Consider the following 19,157-nt stretch of genomic DNA (forward strand, 5'->3'; position numbering starts at 1 on the left):
ACTAAATGACTGCCTTGAACAGGAACAAATTATATTGATTTGATTCCATTTGACCAAACTGCACTCTATAAGATTTTACATGAATTGCACCTGTTGCCTTGTGAAGTGCCTTAAGAAGATATTAATTCTGAATTGAAGCTTTGTTTTTAACTGGATTAATTTAAATTAAATGCCTTTTGTTTTGTCTTTTTGTATGCATGCTTAATGAATATTACTTCAATGAAAAACAAGGACAATATTTGGTAACGTCTGAAAAAGAGAAGAAATGTCAGTAAGATTAATTAATTTACCAATAACTACCCAGCAGATAAAGCTGTTGTAGTGCAATTAATTTTTTAGGATTATTTTTACTTCCGAGATTCCATTGACAACCTGTATCTTTGCATGTAAACTTGGCCTTCGGGTCACACATCCTTTTGGTGCCCTCACAGTCTTTCTCATCACTTCCGTCCTCACAGTCCTTGTCCCCATCACACCTCCAACGTTCAGGGATGCAGGTTCCATCCTCAACACAATGAAACTCATCCCCACTGCATTCAATCACAGATGGGAGCACTGGAACAAAAGTAATCCAACAATTAATGTTTCACAATTCCACTCAGCAACATCACAACACTGAAACACACAATAGTAATTGGCCTGTTTTTTTATTAGTTTTTTTTTTTTTTAGAAAATATTCTTTTTACATTTCAAAAGATCTATTTATTGTCAGAGAATTTGTTTATGGGAAGTAGTTCAATTCCAAAGTTTGTTCAAGCTTGCTGATTTGTTTAATAGTGGGTTACTAGATCAGCAATGGATTTATTGGAATATAAAAGGCATTCGCATCATTGTTCAGTTTAATAATACGCGCATGACAACAAGTTCCCACCGGATGTTAATATTTTTACTTTTGTTTTTCACATAAAAGATTTTTGAATCACAACATGCCAAGAAGGTAATGATTTGAGACATCTATTGTGTGTTTTAGGTATGAAGTTGAAATCACAATTGATCATTTGCTTCACTAAAACCAAAACCTGGCTTTTTTTTTCTCACTCCAAACAACAAAGACGTAGCCTAATCTCTTTCAATCCACTGAGTAGACACAGTGAGGATGGAGAGTGCAGCAGTTTACATCAGAGTAGTGTGATGAATTATCTCCACATTTTAGTGACAAGCAACTGAGCTGTGATCCTTTTTCTAGTGTTGGATTAGCTCCCTGTAATAATTAGATTATATAGTTCAATTCCCATTGGTAAAAGGTCTAACTATAGCTTTCTTTGCACAGTCAAAATTAAATAAATAAACCTAATCAACCCTAAAGAGAAACAGACATTCTTACATGCAGGTCCACCTCTGCAGGTTGTGTTCTCATCACTAAAATCACCACAGTCGTTGTCACCATCACAAGCCCAGTCTGCTGGAATACAGCGCCCACTGGTACACTGAAACTGAGTGTTTGAACAGGTCTGCATGCAGCCCACTTCATCACTGCCATCGCCACAGTCATCATCTGCGGACAAAGACAATATTCACAAAGAATACCAGAGGTGATACATTTAATACTAGTCAAAGGGCATACTTGTTAACTAGAAAACTGGCTGATTAGTTGCGCTCACCTGAATCGCAGTGCCACTTGACACTGATGCAGCGTCCATTTGAGCAGCTGAATTCAGTCAGGGGCTGGCATGTAGGGAAAGCTGGAGAAAAGGAGAGGAAAAAATTATTTGTCAAATTAAAGAGAAACCTACTTGTATGAGAGGTTGTCTAGGAGTACTCTAAAATGGCATTCTATGCTTTCATAATTTTAGAAAAAGGATGGTTTCCTGAACTAATTTGCACTGTGCTTCTCCTAATTTCAATTTATCTACAAGAATATTCCTTAAGAAATTTGTATGGTGCAGACATTTGTATGATATGTGGTTCATAACACCGTAATCAATATTTCATATCTGGGTATATGGGCTAAATTTAGCGTTAAAATAGCTTCATGAACCAAATTTTTATTTTGACGTTTTATTTCAGGGGTTAGACAGTCTTTGCCTGAGACTATTGTAGGGTTTAAACAGACTAGTTCAACTCAAGGACAAAACACCAAAACACACGCTCTGCACAGTGTGGTATATGCAATCTACTGCAGTGATGAATTTTATGACCTCTACATTAGGGACACAAAACAGCAGCTACACAACACAGAAGAGACACCTAAATTGCGTGGTTCATCTTCATCTGTGGGTGAGGGAAACTTCTTTTGAAGATAACAATATGCATGTTTTGGACAAGGACAAGTGGTTTGAGAGAGCAGTTAAGCAGCCAAAACCAACACTAAACGAAGAGGTGGCCTTAGCCTGAAGCTTTCTTCAATGTTACAGTGCAGGATTGAGTCATTTACCTTCTGAGATGAGACCAGATGAACTCGCATGTTAGCATGATTAAGGGATATATTTGAATCATTAAGTGATTCGTGTGAGCTTAATGAACCTATGAATGTAGCTGTTTTCACTACAATTTATAAGCTTGACACTTTTAAGTCATGTTTAGAACAAAAGTAGTGTTTTGGATTATGGTAAAACATTCAAGAAAAAAGGAGAAGTCCAGTTGCCTTTCATTTTAAACCCTTTGGATCACAATGTCTTAGGTGGCTAAGAATCTACACCAATATAGCACCACATTAGCTTCATTAATCACAAGTCTTAAATCCACTGCAATGCCTGCAACGCATCGACTTTGTGAAGCCCTCAGAAAGCTAGCGTACGGTTCAATTAGCAATCAAGAAACAACTCATTAAAAATGTAAGCATATTTCTCCAGAGTATATATTTCTTTGTGTGTTACGGCCATTTTTGATTGTGTCCAGACAGTAAGGGAGGGAGACAGAGAAAAGGGAGAACATGATCCAGGGCCAGGGGTCAATCCCTTTACAGCTGAATTATAGACACTGTACAAAGGTGTGCCTGCTCTAGACATATGGAGCACTATCCAAATAGAAGTCTAAAATGGAGGACAATATTTGGTGGCCGTTTAGTCAATTAAGCAATTTGTTTTTCTGAGAAAGTTAACTTTTAAGTAAGTAGAATGTAGTCTATAATAAACAAAGTACTTATATTTGGATATGGATATAGTAAAGTCTCTATTATCCAGGCTGTAATGTTGTCATGCAGAGGAAAAGAGTGACTGACAAAAGTTTGCAAAGACTGAAAAAATATCATATAAATCCCTGCAATTCATTAATCACTTATTCTCAATGTCACCAAGAAACTATGGTCGTGCTCTCCAATCTAAAAAGTATCCATAGTGCTGATTTGGAAATACTTGCCAAATTCTTTGTTACTGGTGACCCTGATTATAAGTGCAAAATAATGTGAAATTCCACTTCTGATTAAAGCTTTGTGCTCATGGAAGCCTTGAAGTGCTGTGGTTTCTTTCAGAATGAGTTCTGTCTTCACATTTCATTTGTTGCTCAATGTGTCCAGTCATACAACCAGATGTAGAACACGCTTGGCCATGAAACAGAATGCAGTCTTCACACAAACAGCTTTCACCCATCATTAGCTTACTATTCATTCACAGACAGATAACACAGTATATGCAAAAAGCTTTCGATATTAATTTCCTACTTTCGATTTATCTTACAGTTGTTTTTCCTGTCACCCACCTTAGCATATTATGAGTTTTCTCATTTTTCTCTTTTTGTTAACTTAATAGAAATCCATTGTGTCCCATTCCCAGCTTTGTCATCACCTGAGATTTAATAAAGAAAAATCTCATGAATTATTTTGGCTTACTTTAAAACATTGGGTTTTTTTTACTAGTGATAGGAAATGTATAGGAAAACTAAATATTTTTCTGTTTTTGTGGACTGATGACATTGTCAGAATCGACATTTGAATTCCCATCACATATCGGCCTAATTTTGGTATACTTTGTACAGAAGGGTTATTGACGTCCCTAAGAAATGCAAGTCTCTATTTGAATTGATTTGTTGGCAGTCTGCTGTAGCTGCATGGTATACCTTTGATGCTGTGGAGAAGGTATCATTATCATATTAGTGTCATCTAAAGAACGCTGCACTTCCCTCAAATGTAATGGGTCTTACTGACAGGATGTGACTGCCTGGAATTTAACGTTTGTTAAGAATGGAGCACGAGCATACATAAATAATGAGGGTTTCAAGTAAACAGCGAGCATAGCTAAAAATGAAACACCAGTATCTATAAATAATGACGCCATCGAGAGAGTCCAGCAGAAGCCATTGTGTGACAACCACTAAACTACTGACAAACAAAATCCAAATTAACATCAATCTCTGAGGCAGCCACCACTGAGCTTCAGGTGCTCCAAAACCCACAGTAGCTCCACTGAAGCTAAGTGAGCTGCCAGGGCTTCACAGAAGAGTGCCTGCAGAGAAGTGATGCCTGAGGAAGCTCAGACAACAGTAAGGGGAGAGAATATGTTTTGCTGCACAGCTTGATTATGATTGAATGAAGCCGAGCATGAACTTTAATTACTGCTTTACACCCCGGCTGTTTGTGACTGCGTACTGAAGCGGCTTAGGACACACAAAGGGAGGCTGATGCGATATGGCACAGAGCAGCGTTTGGCAAACATCAATCACCGTTAAAGGGCTGATTTAATACAAATAGTGATTACGGAGAATCTTCAAACGTTTTCCCTGATCCTTTAAATGTATGCTGCTAATACATCTACTTCAACCTCACTGCTAAAAACAGCTTTTGCACCCTCAAACACCCCTTTACCCTCTCACATAATAAAAGGTTAAATACATCTTCAAAGAGCTCTAAAAACCTTGGGCTATCATAGTGTCTGATGTTTTTTATGTTTTCTAAGATTTATCCAGAACACTGCAACTTTTAACTCACTGAACTTAGCTGACAGATTGTATAATACCACAGAGGCACTACTTAAGAACAGTGAGCTACTGTGCAAAAGTATCCTGTTTACGCTGCATCATTCCTTTAAGCTGTTGTCACCAGTGAGGAAGTGTTTAGTTTTTGGTCCAAAGAACACAACATCAATAATTCAGTCTCAAAATTCTCTCAACGGAATGTAGTAATGGGTGTGAAAATAACTATGTATTCGAAATGAGTAAGCAGCTCTGACTAACATTCATTTTCATAGAAGTAGAGATGACTAGTGCTTTGGCAAAACTCTAGCCTCTGCCAGCAAAGCAGGCCTTGCCATTCTGTACAATTTAGCAGCCTTTCAGAAATGAGAAGTTCCACCTGGGTGATTGTTCAGTTCTGCAGGTGGAATTCTAAAGTTGCACTAAGCATAAAAACAGCACAAAAAAAACTTCTCATTTCAGTAATTATCAAAATTAGTCTGTGAAGTAGCACATATGCATGTCATCACAAACAAACTGACCTGGTAATCATCAGAGCCTAAAATGTAGCATACAACATGTTTCTTGTAGCTACAATACAGTCCACAAGGATAAATCACAGCATGCTTAGGTGTTAAATATGGAATTATTATCTCAGAAGAACACAAAATATGACTTTGTAAATATATTTTCACACATAGTTTGTTTAAAAAAAACATAGGTACAAAGATTCTTCTGAACATATTTCTTCTGTAGTAATTTACTCATGTGTTTTGATTATTGCATACATTCAGAAAATGATGTTAAATCATGATTTGTGACTGGTACAAAGCATACAAAGCTGTTCCTATATCTCTTCCAAACAAAGCTTTTATAAACAGTATCTGACATAGATTAACTTCAATAGACAAACAATCATCAGCATTTTCTAATCACCAGTCATCTTGACATGTGCAAACAGAAATTTGAAAAATTAATGAAACAGACAGAAAATGTGACTCAACCCACCACCAACACATCTGTCTTCAGCCTAAACAAATGGTTCAACTGTTAAGCCTCTTTCACACTCTTGCAAATCTAACCTGCATTTCTTTAGCACATTGATAAATCACATTCTAACAACACTGTTGTATGGATTTGAAACTGTAAAATTTATAATAAGAGTTCCCGGTTAAGCTAAGCATCCACTGTCCTTTCAGACATGTTAAGATAGACAATTTATTAATAGACAATAGATTAATAGATTAACTCTGAAATTAATTAATTAATGTATAAATCATCATATGTTGGAGCCACAAAAAAAGTGAAACAAATACATTCCACTCTGCCTTTCTATTTCTTACCAAAGCAGATGGGTAATTTCAAATCATACTTTTTCAGAAAAAAAGGTATTTCGAGTCAGCCACTTAAGCGGGAAGGCATTACATGAAAATGTACCAACTGTAAAAGGAATGGCAGTAAATCTAATATAGTAATGCAGACCTTTCTTGAGAAAAAAGACCTTCTTAATGGGAAGCTGTTGAGTGGATGTATGGTAACTAATTAGAAACATAGAAAAGAATTCAGTGGCATTTTGCTGCATCATCTATGCAAGAAACATAGATGAGCTTCATGTAAACACAAAAAAAGGTTCTTTGACTACTGTGTCGACTACTATTTGATGCTGCTCAAACTGGACTAATTTCTTTTTACTCCAGCCTTGCTTCAGTTCAACACAAAAAGCAACTCCGTGGGAAATGCGACACTCATAAACTGTTTGCTTTAAAGATTTCTCACCCCTTTATCTCATTTCTGAAAAGAAATGCAATATTTATGTAGTAGGAAACATGGTAAATTGATCAATGTATGTATCATGCTGTACTTTTAAAGCCACTGCGGAAAAAGAACAGCACTGTATTAAATAACCCAACAAAAGTGCCGTTTAGAACATATTTTCTTTCTATCAATTGCAGGTGAAATGTGGCGTTACATCTATGAGCAGGAACTGCAAAAATGCTGACAGCTTTCTGACACAGCCATAAATTAAACAGTCACATTTCAAGCATTTCAAGAGCAAAATGGAAAACTAGTTTTGACATTTTACCAGCTGATGATACGGCTACTCAATCAGCAGTGAAACCTAAAACCTTTACACTTTTTCAACTTTTGTTTTAAACACAATATAAAGAATAAATGTGCTGTGAAAAAGTAGTTCCCTCCTTACAGCTTTTCATATGAAAAAGCTATAAAACCAACCCCGGCCTTATGTGAAAACATAATTGTTCCCCCAACAAGTGAAAAAATAATTGCCCCTATACATGTTACCAGCCAACAAGCATTTGTGATCATTGACAAGTTTTGAAGGACATTTGGACCACTTTTCCTGGCAGAATGGCTGCATAGTGGGGCGTGCTGTGGTGGCGCAGGGGCTTAGCACGTTTGGAGGCCTTAGTCCTCGACGCGGACGTCGCGGGTTCGACTCCCGGCCCCGACGACCTTTACCGCGTGTCTTCCCCCCTCTCCTCACCCTCCTTCCTGTCTGCCTACTGTACAAAAAATACGAGCCACTAGCGCCGCAAAAACTCTTCGGAGAAAAAAAAAGGAAAAAAAAAAAAAACAGAATGGCTGCATAGTAAATGTTTCATGCATAATCTGCTTATTTGAGCTCATAACACAATATCACGATTAGATTCAGATCCAGACTTTGACTAGGTCACTCTAAATGACATTAGGTATGGCATTCTTAAAGTCATAGAAAGTGGCACCAATGTGACTGAATTAAAACAATTCTGCAAACAAGAGTGGGCTGAAAATCCTCTACATTTCATTTTCATGTCAGGCTGTTTTGCAACTGCTTGAAGGTTGTTACTGCCAAGCATTAAATAACAAATTATTACATTTAAAGGCAATTACTTTTTCACATGGACCTAAGTTGATTTGGGTAGCTTTTTTCCCCCTTAAGAAATCAAATCAAGATTTCAAAATTGCAGTACTCAGGTCATGTTTGTTTGGTATTAAATTTAGCTTGATGATCTGGAATATTTAAATGGAACAAGGCAGTTAAAATCATGATGTAAATACTTTTTTATAGTCTTTTAACCATCTGAAACATAAAATGTGAGCCTCTACTGTAAGCCCCAAATAGCTTTGTTTACATCCAGTCAATAAGACTAAAGTAGCATGTGGTAAATATCCAGGAGACTTACTGCATGATATTTCATCTGACATATCCCCACAGTCATTCTCCCGATCACAGCTCCAGCCCCGAGGTATACAGCGTCCATTCTGGCAGGCGAACTGGTCGGATTGACAGGGTCGGGCTGAGAAAACAAGAAAGTGAGAAAGTGGTCTCCTAATTCAATCACAGCATTAAAGGCGCATATGTCAATGTTGGATAGCACAACTACATCTAATGTCCACTAGATCACCAAAATGTCAATGTCTGGCCAGTGCAAACTCTTTATCACTCTGTCTCACAGCAAAATGTGGCATGTCTGACAGCGTGTGTAAAATGTGCTGTTGCTTGATAGGCCTTCAGTCACATCCTGGTGGTCATGTACATGACAGCACTCAAGCAATGTCCTGCTGTAGTGGGATATGCATGTCAATCTGCCAGTGCAGGAACATTCATCATCCACTGACTAATGCTCATTGATTGATCTTCTATGGATAAAAAGCTGCAGAGAGGCACTGTTAAAGACATAGAGACAATCTACCATGAGTGTTCCTGACAGAAAGTTTCCTCTCAAAGGTACCTTGACTCTTTGATACTATATAGCGCTCGCACACACTGAGAGTGATAGTACTGCACCAAAGCTTCTTAAGAGCCTCAAATTATAAAAGTGATGGCTGCCTTGACAACACCTGACACCTCGGTTTAAGACATGGATAAATAAAGCACACCTGAGGTGAGAACATCTTATCAAAAGATGAGAGAGAAAAAAAGCTTTCCACCTCTTTGTATAGATGAGAAAGCTGTTTGATCTTTAATGCTAGCAGTCTATAAGCTCGATGAGCTAAAATCAATTAAACAGCACATCAGTCTTCTGAGTAACACATGATGGGAGCCTTTTATCAAAACATAAAGGAAAACTCATTTAAAGAGTAATTATATTTCCAACAGTGAATGTAGCAACATAATTGTAGAAATAAATTGTCCTGCATGTAAAGAGAAGCATCAAACTATCAAACAGATGCCAAAACTACAAACATAAAGAATGATGAAGAACATACCAGAGCAAGTGGTGTTAGCTTCATCTTCACCGTTACCGCAGTCATTGGTTCCATCACAAAGCCATCTTTTGGAAATGCACCGGTTGTCGTTGCATTTGAACTGATCATCAGGACAGGTGTGGTTGTCTGAAACAGTTCAAATAGATACAAAAATGACAGTGGCTTTACAGAAACCCACTAATAATTAATAAAGTAAATTAAAAAAACCCAAATAAAACAAAGAATAAAATTAAGCAATGCGCTCAAATAACTCAAAAATTATGTTTTTCTGAATCTTTAGTGCAATGGTTCTTACTGAAGAAAGACTCAAAGTTATGTTGCTTAATCAGTTCTTTGAAAGGAAGCCAGAAGAAGAAACAAATTATTTTCAACAGAGGAATTTTCATTCAACCAGCTATTTTTAACAATTAGACAAGACATTAGCAGATAACAGAAAGGCTGCAGAGAGTAGTAAACTGCTCCATTATTTTTATTTTCAACATTCAAATTTCTACACACTGTAACTGCTCTCCAACAAGTTATATAATAATTAGTTGAATAAATCCTTACTTGAAGCCTTCACTGTAATGGTAATAAAATGTTTTCAATTAGCTATTAAGTGATTATTAATAATTTTTATGACTTTTTGAACAGTTAAATTAAAACTGTGACACTATTTTACACCTTTCTATCTTTTGATTATCTCACTCAAACACAAACGTCTTGTTGAATGAACATAACTTCTACCTAAATCTGACAGTGGTATGAATCATTTTGGGCGGAAATGTGGCATTAAAATAATTAATTATATCACTGAGTCATGTCTGAGTTGCACTTGCACAAATTTTGAGGCAGTGATGCCCATCTGGTATATATGATGTCTCTACATTATGTTTATGCCATGAGATTATTACAGCGTGTGCAAAAACACTCTATGAATGTCTCAGTAACAGATACTTTGAAAAGTCTTGTTTTTTGTATTCAAAGCCACATATGTTTGACACTGAAAATCAAGACTTGTGGGGGACGGCTCTCCTCATCGAAAAAAGTATTCGCATTAAAGTCACATTCAGTTCATTTTAATATTCTTCAGTGAAAATACTATCACCACATACCCTATTTTCTTGTCACCCTTGTAATTAAGTCAAGCTGCACATCGAGTTTACAAATTCATTAATTCTCATCACTTATAAATTGCACTAAGTAAATGAGAAAATTTATGGGCATACTTAAAACAATGAGTAAAAGCACAATTCCTTAGACAGGGATGGCGGTGTGGAGTTAGGGTAGATCAAGATTTCACAGTTGGATAATGCAAGAGGTTCCCAAACTGATAGTAGTATTCTGACAAATTTGTTCTGAGGAAAGGGTTTGATTCCATTTTTATCAATTTTGTTAAGAAGATATTGAACTTTTATAATCCAAAGAATAACACTAAAGTATGTGTCAGTATATCAATACAGACACAAACTAAACAACAGTGATGTTGAGTTTGTGGCGACACTGTTTTATGAAGACTCAACATCCATTTAGATAAACTGAGTCAGATTATCCCAAATGATATTCTAGCAGTGCAGCTATCTGGTGATTCTTCTTTAAATTCTAATCATGCTGGCATATGATTATGGTGTAAAAATGTACTGCTTCTGCCTTCCATAAGAAAAAATAAATAAATGAATGATCCAAATGAGCCAAAAACTCTGCTCCTCCAAGTAATTTGTTAAAGAGTGATTATCCTCCAGCAAGACCAAGAAGGTAGACAGCAGCACATTTAACATCCCTGTTGCAGTGTCAATTAGCAACCTGGATGTTGACGGCAAGAGAGAACTAACTGTAAAAATTGTAGTGTTTTTTTTGTTGTTGTTGTGCTTTTTAAAGTATTGACCCATACAGCTTCTGCATGGGGTATTTTTATTTTTTGAAGTGACTAATCAAGATTCTCACAGCAGCTGTGGCTCTCCTCATCGCTTCCATCCAGACAATCGTTGTCGCCATCGCACTTCCACGAGGCCCGTATACAGCGCTGATTGTGACACTGGAATTCGTCACTTTTACATCGAGTTGGCTCTAAAACATCAGTGGAGGAATCTGGAAAAAAAACAGTACAGAGGACAAATTAAAATCAACATAGGACTTGGTAAGAGGTATGGACTCAGGAGAAATTATTGGCATAGCCATAATAGCAGGCAAACTCAGTTAATAATGTCTCACAACCCCACAGAACATAAAGCAAGTGGGATTTGTTTTGGGTAGCTGGAGGTCTGGTGGGATAATTTTTCACCTGTATGTACTTATTGCCTGATTTGCATAAAAACAAGGAGCTGTTTCGTCTTTATCCCTTAGCATGATGGCAGGATGACAGCAGGAGATGACGATCCTGGACTTTGTATTTCATCTCATTCATTACGTCCTCCTACCTGAACAGGTGACATTGTTCTTCTCCAAAGCTTGGTTGTCAGCACAGGAACACACTCTGCCTCCTGGGATGGCAAGGCAAAGGGTACTACATCCTCCATAATTCACGCTGCATGCGTTCTCACCTGGGAGAAACAGATCGCAAACACTGTGAGTTGTCTTTTTCAGTTTATTTTACAATTTCTAAGTCTTGTGAATATTAGTACCTTTCACCACTTTAAGTCCTGCAAAATTAATCCCATTTCTGATGCAAAACCCATTTCCTGCCTTACTTAGACATGCCAGGTGTAAGCCATACATCACATGAAATATTGGGAACACAGCAAGAGAAATATATTTGACATTTTTATCATTTTTTCAGTGGGGATAATTTGTCTTCCTGAACAAAACTGTCACTCCTCAATAGCAAAAAGTCCCCTATAAAGTTAAGCCATGTGACACCTTTGTCACTTCAATTTACCACTTTTCCCAAAAGCAGTGCCTGAACCAATGAGATAAAGCTTTTGGTCTTGTGGGAGCCAATCAGTAGTAACCACAACATTGGACATCCAATTAATCTATCCAGTGGCCACAGAAAAAGTCTAGACGTTTTCTAGATCATGTGAACTAGTCTGTGCACACAAAAACCACAACTGGTTTGCATCATGCGCTTGACAGGGCACTGCTCTACTCACAATAAGCATCTCTGATGCACTTCTACAGAAATCAATGTTTTCAGGATGCAGCAAAGGCGCAAAACCACTTTGGCTGTCTGCTAAAATAATATTCTTCTAAATGTATCATGTTCTGCTTTTACATGGCTGTTATAAGGCAAAAAGAGAAGTCCACAGAGGACATTATACTGACTACATTATCCATTTTGTCTCCTATCTGGTTTTTTCAGCATCATAACAACATGAATCGATATTCTTTCAATGAAAGAGAGAACGAAGCATCAAATACTGACAAAATAGCAGTATTTGATGCTGCCATTCCCTGAGCATCAAATACTGCTGCTATGTCAAAGCTAGGATTGAAATGCACCTGCTGCCACATCCTTTGATGCCGAAAGGGAACTGTACCTTAAAAATAAGCAACAAAGTCAGCCCTGTGGCAGGTTCGGTAAAATGGAGTAGTGCTGGAATAAGTCACTGCCTTGCTTATTTATTTAGTGTTTTTTTTTTTTAAATCCAGGTTGCTAACATGTCTGAATCACAGTTGAATTGTACGACAGGCAATATTCCATGATGATTTAGCTCCACAGTATTTCAATAATATATAAATCTATTGCCATCTCTCCAGATTTATTTAGTCAGCAGTTTCCATCTGTCCGTTGTTGACCAACAACTTATTTTTCCCCAAGTGTAACTTTTTTTTCAGCTAAAAAGGTTTTATATTTACACCCTACATCTTTCTGTTGGGCCCAGTGAAAATGCCAGAAAAAGAAATGGACAATTATTGTATTATTTGCTAACCAGCTAGATAGTATGTAGTTGGGGTGTTATTTCTGTAGTTTGAACATTTTATTGTATAAAATTGCTCTTTATAATATGCACAGAATAAGTTTTATTTTCTGCCTCCTGGTTATAGCTTACTTGTTTGATAGTTGTATTGCCACAAATAGATTTTTATTTTTAGATAAAAGATAGTTAGATCTCTCCTCCATAGCATGAGGATTGTGACTTTAATGAAAAATTTTAAACTACTCAGGTTGGAGTCAAGTTGTGAGCTTAGTTCTTTCCATAAAAGCTTTGAAAAATGAAAGATGAAACACAGATTTTTTACATCTCGCACAGTATGGCATATAGAATCGATTTTATCACTCATATGAAAATAGAAAAAAGTATTTTGGGAAATATGCAGTTTATTTGTTCAAGCTCACACAATTTCAGACTTCTGTTTATTAAAACAAATCTCAGAAATTGAAAGATTTCAAAACAGCTCCCCTAAATCGCCTTTCAACAAAACCTGTGTGTCCCACCTGCTAATTCAATAATAAATATAGAATAAAAGTCCTATGGGAGGTTACATCTTCAACTTACCAGAAATTACTCAAGTCTTGCTATTAAGCAAACACTTATTCCATGTAATCTGAAGCAGTAAAAAAATATATATTTATATACATATATATCAATATTATTCCTGTACAATAAAAATATACCTCAATGGTTACTTGGTTGGCGCAATTTTCTAACAGACAGAATGGGAGTAAGATTATGACATGAAGCTCTCTACATGTTGATAATCTACTCTAGCGTCAGTAACTGCAATGAAATAACAGAGCAACAGCATTTTTTGTTACTCTGGAGTGTATATAATACATATTGTAATAAATCCCCCATACCCATTAAGGCAACAGGGATCCATACTGTAAAGGAAGCAATTCATATTCAATTCACAGCATTGGACGGCTACTAAGTGAAGGGAAAGCTGCCAACCTTGCTGGCTCTGTGCGTCATAGACACGCAGGCCAAATAGAGGTGGTCTCTCGCTCCGCAGCAGAGTGACATCGCTTGTGGATAAGTCCAGCTGGAATACAGACGCATTCATGTACTCCGTCCAAAAGATGAAATTGCGATAATGAGAGATGCCGAAGGGATGGTTCAGCTCTTTTCCTCTGTACACCACCTGCAACAAGAAACACCATGCACTATAATCAGAAGATTAGTGGAGCCACAGAGAGACACCATCAGCAACAGCAAAATCAATCATCTCAAAGCAGACTCTAACTATTTGAATATGGGTTTAGATATTATTCTAAACCCATAGAATGATGAATGTTATTTAATTTCTTTGCACAAATCTATCCGGCAGAACGGCCTGCTTATAATAATGCTAGATAGAATCTTGGCATTGATTAAAGATCTTTTACAAATAATTTATTATCATTAATATGCCAGTTTAACTGCAGGGAAGGTTAGGGATGAAAGGATATTTTGTTGGCTGTGGTTTTAGAAAGGCGGAGATTTGTTCAATCATCTCATTGCTTTGAAGAATAAAAACATCAGCATTAAAACGTTTTAAATTAGAAACTACTTTTTTGCCATAGTAATATCTTATAAGGCTGAACGTTTTTGAAAGATTAAAACTTTAATTTACCAACGTATTCACAAATAACTTATTCAAAACATGAAGTTGATTGATTCAGACAGCAAAATTAAATTAAGAAGCGAAGGTCCAAATCATCAATATATACATACCATTCTTCCAGTTCCATTCAGGTAAATCTTCTCAATATGATCATAGTAGGCATCACACCAGTACATTGTGCTGCTACTGTGGTCTAGAGTCAGACCATTAGGCCACAGCATGTTGGAGGTGACGAAAATACGACGATTGGATCCATCCATCCAGGCTTTTTCTATCCGTCCTATGCTGTCATTCACTTCATCCTCTTCCCAGTCTGTCCAGTACATCCAGCTGTCATACAGAGAGGTGGACAAGAACAGTACAAGCTGTTACTGGATCAATGTACAAATGAATCATCGTCTTAAATTAAGAACGTACATGCCGGGAGCATCTGGGTATTTTACCCAGAATATTATAATATAATATTTTATATGCAATGTCAGATTGTTTTTGACTCTCTATAAGCAGCTTAGGGGAAGACAAACTGTACTTTTTAATGCATTGTGTGAAACTGATGTAAACTTGGCTTTTTTAATAATGCTTGGCTGTATTTTCTTGCAAAGTAATAACTTATTTTACTTGCATGGAAAATAAATTAACGCCGTTATTCATCAAGCAACAATTTACCTCTCCATTTTCTTGTAAACAAATCCTTCCCAGGCTTGCTCGCTTTCTCTATAAGTACATCTGATAGGTGTATCAAAACATCAAGGTAGATAGAGTTAGTTGTTTTAAATTCCCAACCACAAAAATAATGTCAGGACTACACCTCTGAATGAGCCAAAGGTATCTTTAACATGATTGGGGCAACAATTTGACATGGTCTTTTCTGTAGTAACAATGCCCAGGGGATTTGCTCTGCTTGAGTGTTGCTGACTGAGCCGTGTGCCCCGTGTTTCTCACCAATGGTAGAGGGTTGGCTCAGGAAAGATAAAATAGATTGGGATAGGAAGGTGAATGAATACCGTGTCTCTGAGTCGTCTTTGTGACCTCATGAATTATTGATACCATAGTACTTCCACAGACACACACAGATTCACGCACACACGTCTACACAGCTGAATATAGATAGACACTGCATCAGATGCACACCATTTATATAAAGTACAAAAGTAGAATATTAATACTTCCTTCACTGATCTAAATTCAGCCAAAATGCTGAATGTCATCCTTTAATTTTATATTTTTCATTCAAAGCTGCTGGGACTCTAGTCAACATCTCAGGGCGCAATAAAGAACAAAAAATATATTTTTTATTGATACACTAGACATGTGTCTCAAGTTATTGCTAAAAATGGTTCAAATTGGTTCGCACACATTTTCTGTTGTTACATACTGTTCTTTGATTCCAGGTTGTGTCTTCATCAGCTAAAAAAATGATACCTTTGAATTTAATGAATTTAATTTAGTGAACTTCACATTTTTTGTGTAACACAAATTTATATATATTTTAATTTTCATCACAAGAAGGCAAATAAAATAATATGCAGAATGAAGTGACATTCTTGACTTAAAATAGCCCACAGTGATTGTTTCAAAATTGGTGAAGAAGGAGCTGAGTCATAGATGTACAAAGCTACTAAATTGGGATGCTAGTGCTGTCTAACGCTGCTATGCCTTAGTTTCTTTGGGGATTTTTAGAATTTTGTGGCTCTAATGCCCTTTATTTCACAATAGATTGACAGGAAAGAGGGTTGTGAGAGGTGGAAGACATGTGGCAAAGGCCAGCAGACCGGGACCCTATGAAGGTCACATAGAGGACTGAGGCCTCTGCCAGTGGTTCACATACCTTACACTCTGTACCACCACTGCACCCCTGCATGAGTTTCTTATTTTGACAAGCAATTTGGTGTTACAAAAAAGTGTTTAAAGTGGTTCTAAATGTAAAGAAATTAAAGCATTTTGTGAAATATTAAGGCATGCTATATTAAGTAAGTTTGTTGCTTATAATATGGCCCTGGTCCTATATTGCATGTCTTTTTGGAACAGGTGCACCCAGTTTGTATTTATTAATGTTGTTGTTTGTTATTATGTGCACCCCTTCCTTCTTAATGGAGTCCTATATTAACACATCCTCTAATTGTGGATCTAAATAACTACTATGGTGGAAAATGGTGTTAAACATAAATGATCAGTACCCTTGCCTAACTACATTATCATACAAAGTGTTCAAATACTTTTTAACTAAATAAATATTATTTATTAGTTAATTTGAAAACTGTTGGCATAGTGACAGACTGGTGACCTGTCCAGGGTGTACCCCGCCTCCCGCCTGGAACGTAGCTGGAGATAGGCACCAGCAACCCTCCCGACCCCATTAGGGACAAAGGGTGAACAGAAAATGGATGGATGGATGGATGGATGGATGGCATAGTGAGGTGAGTGAATCTTCACCAATGGGGAAAATAGAAATTCACAAAACATAGCCTGAAATTAAATAACATTATTATGGATTGTTGGGAACCATTTAAGAAGCATCTGAATGACATATATAGCTGTAACAACTATATGTGGAATATATTGCATCTGTAAGTTTTCTTGCTATTGTCATAGAACTGCTAACATGTCCAAAATGTCTGTGGTCGCCTGGTTTAGCTGGATAGCAAATAACTGATAGAATTATATATGTAAATATTTCTGGAGATTTATCTAGTTAGAGACATGTATCTTTGCAATATTTGTCCAATATTTGTTTAATTGCCAGGGAAATACACAATAGTGTGAAGGTGAAATAATAATCATCACATTTTCTGATCTGGATATTGCTATGCTCCAAAAAATGCAAAAAGCAGAAAATAAATAAACAACACAGCCTTTTGTCACAGAAATGTTTACCGACTAAAAGCATTTATTGAATATGACCAAACCTTCTGTGATAGTAAATACTGAAGGCTTTAATCCTTTTAAAGTTTTAGTTTTTCACTAGGGAACAGCAAATTGGAAACCTCAAACTACAACACCCACAAGCAGTCACTAACATAGCTTTGAAAATATCTCAATTGAGAGAACCTAATATTTGGGTTACCCACTTATTGGCAGGCACCGAAACCAGTGGGGTTTGTATCATAGCATCAACAGCACTTTGAATTAGGAATTTTATACATTTAGATGTTCACTTGAAAATGAAGAAACTATCTCAAAAATATATCTAGTTCCAAATAGGCAAAATCAATGATTGTTTCAGAACCCCCTAATCCTGCCAAAAGTCTACATTTACATCAGATTTCACATCAGTTATAATAGCATAATAAAGAGACAAAATCACATAAGGAAATGACTTGCACAAAATGTTTTGACTATTCAAATATGTCATTCTTAATGTAGCAAAACAGTGAAGGAAGTTACTATTAAGCTGACACTCATGTCAACACAAACTGGAGGTGGCAACAGAGCAGAAAATAAGGTCTCAAGACTGCAGTGGAGAAATCTGTAGGAGAAGTGCAACCATTTCATGTGAAAAGAGCCTTCCAGCTGAGCAGATAGAGATCAAACAACTGCCGTGGTTCTGTCTGAATTTTCGCTCACAAGCCTAAAACTAGCTTTTCTAATCACCTGTGCTGTCAATGGAAGGGTCAGTATAAAAGTTATTAATCCCCAAACAAAGAAAAAGGTAACATAATCGTTTGTCTGCAACTGAAAATCTGTCTGTATTTTATTTTTCTTATGTTACAAGTTTAGGGCTCCATTTACTGTATGAATGTAACTTTGCTTTTAAACCATGCAGTCAGTTTTAAATGTAAGAATGAAGAAGCTAGTGGTGGGGTACAAGTTCCCAAAACTGTGAAAAAAAGCAATATGCTACAAAATGTTTGGAACAATGCCCTGAGGCTTGAAAACTAATCTCTGACTGCTATGGATTCAGTGGGTGGTAATACGATTTAAGCCTTAAAGTGTTAATCCTTAAGATCCTTAAGACACTCAACAAATTGCAGTTTTGCAGCATAATGTCTGTATGCTAATTACCACCTTTGCTGGCAAAAACCACCATTGATGAATCCAAACAGGAACTACGATGTGATCTATGAAGGCTGCAGAGAAGAAGCCGGCAAACTGAAAATTGGGTTACCAAGCTTTCAAGTGTGGAGCAAATAGTTTCTTTTTGTAAAAGTTTTTCCTTTAAAAAGCAAATGCTGTCATTTGCTCATGTACAAGTCAATTTTTCGAAAACCTTTCATGTGACCTACTACTTGGTCAAAGGTCAGTACAAAAGTTTTAAAAATATGATGGTTTCCAGGATTAATCCTGAAAGTAATTACATTGGAAGCAACAGGGAGAAATGTGTTTAAATTTGACATTTTAAAGAACAGTGCTGAAAGCAGCAATAAAAATATCACTCCCACAATTTATTCAATAACAATACTTCCTTTGTAACAAAGACACAGCAAGTTAAAATACAAGAAAACCAGTGGGTGTTGTAACATTCATAGTGTCTCTTCAATACATGCTAAGGAAAAGAAAAACAACTCTTTTAACATATATTTGCTTTGTTTAGGGAATTCAAGCTATTTGTTTAGTTAAAGAACTTCTGGTAAATTATTAGCTTCAAGCTGCACTGTAGGGATTTCTATAGATTTACTTTCACATGTCTGTTCTAAAGTTCTTTTCATGACAGACTGCTG

The 19,157-nt window shown here is 36.6% G+C and overlaps 1 protein-coding gene across 5 annotated transcripts in view; it reads right to left on the reverse strand.

Moving 5' to 3' along the window:
- Nucleotides 1–19,157, reverse strand: part of lrp1bb (low density lipoprotein receptor-related protein 1Bb) — a 311,011-nt gene that overhangs the window by 131,518 nt on the left and 160,336 nt on the right. For all 5 annotated transcript variants that reach the window (XM_028023582.1, XM_028023580.1, XM_028023579.1 and 2 more), the window contains 9 exons: nt 14,610–14,829; nt 13,848–14,037; nt 11,433–11,555; nt 10,960–11,103; nt 9,037–9,162; nt 8,010–8,123; nt 1,602–1,682; nt 1,325–1,495; nt 373–555 (listed from right to left, as the gene is read on the reverse strand). In XM_028023582.1, the coding sequence (XP_027879383.1) occupies nt 373–555; nt 1,325–1,495; nt 1,602–1,682; nt 8,010–8,123; nt 9,037–9,162; nt 10,960–11,103; nt 11,433–11,555; nt 13,848–14,037; nt 14,610–14,829 (1,352 nt within the window). The remainder of the gene's footprint in view (nt 1–372; nt 556–1,324; nt 1,496–1,601; nt 1,683–8,009; nt 8,124–9,036; nt 9,163–10,959; nt 11,104–11,432; nt 11,556–13,847; nt 14,038–14,609; nt 14,830–19,157) is intronic.

Source organism: Xiphophorus couchianus, chromosome 7, assembly GCF_001444195.1.
Source record: "Xiphophorus couchianus chromosome 7, X_couchianus-1.0, whole genome shotgun sequence".
Classification (NCBI taxonomy): Eukaryota; Metazoa; Chordata; class Actinopteri; order Cyprinodontiformes; family Poeciliidae; genus Xiphophorus; species Xiphophorus couchianus.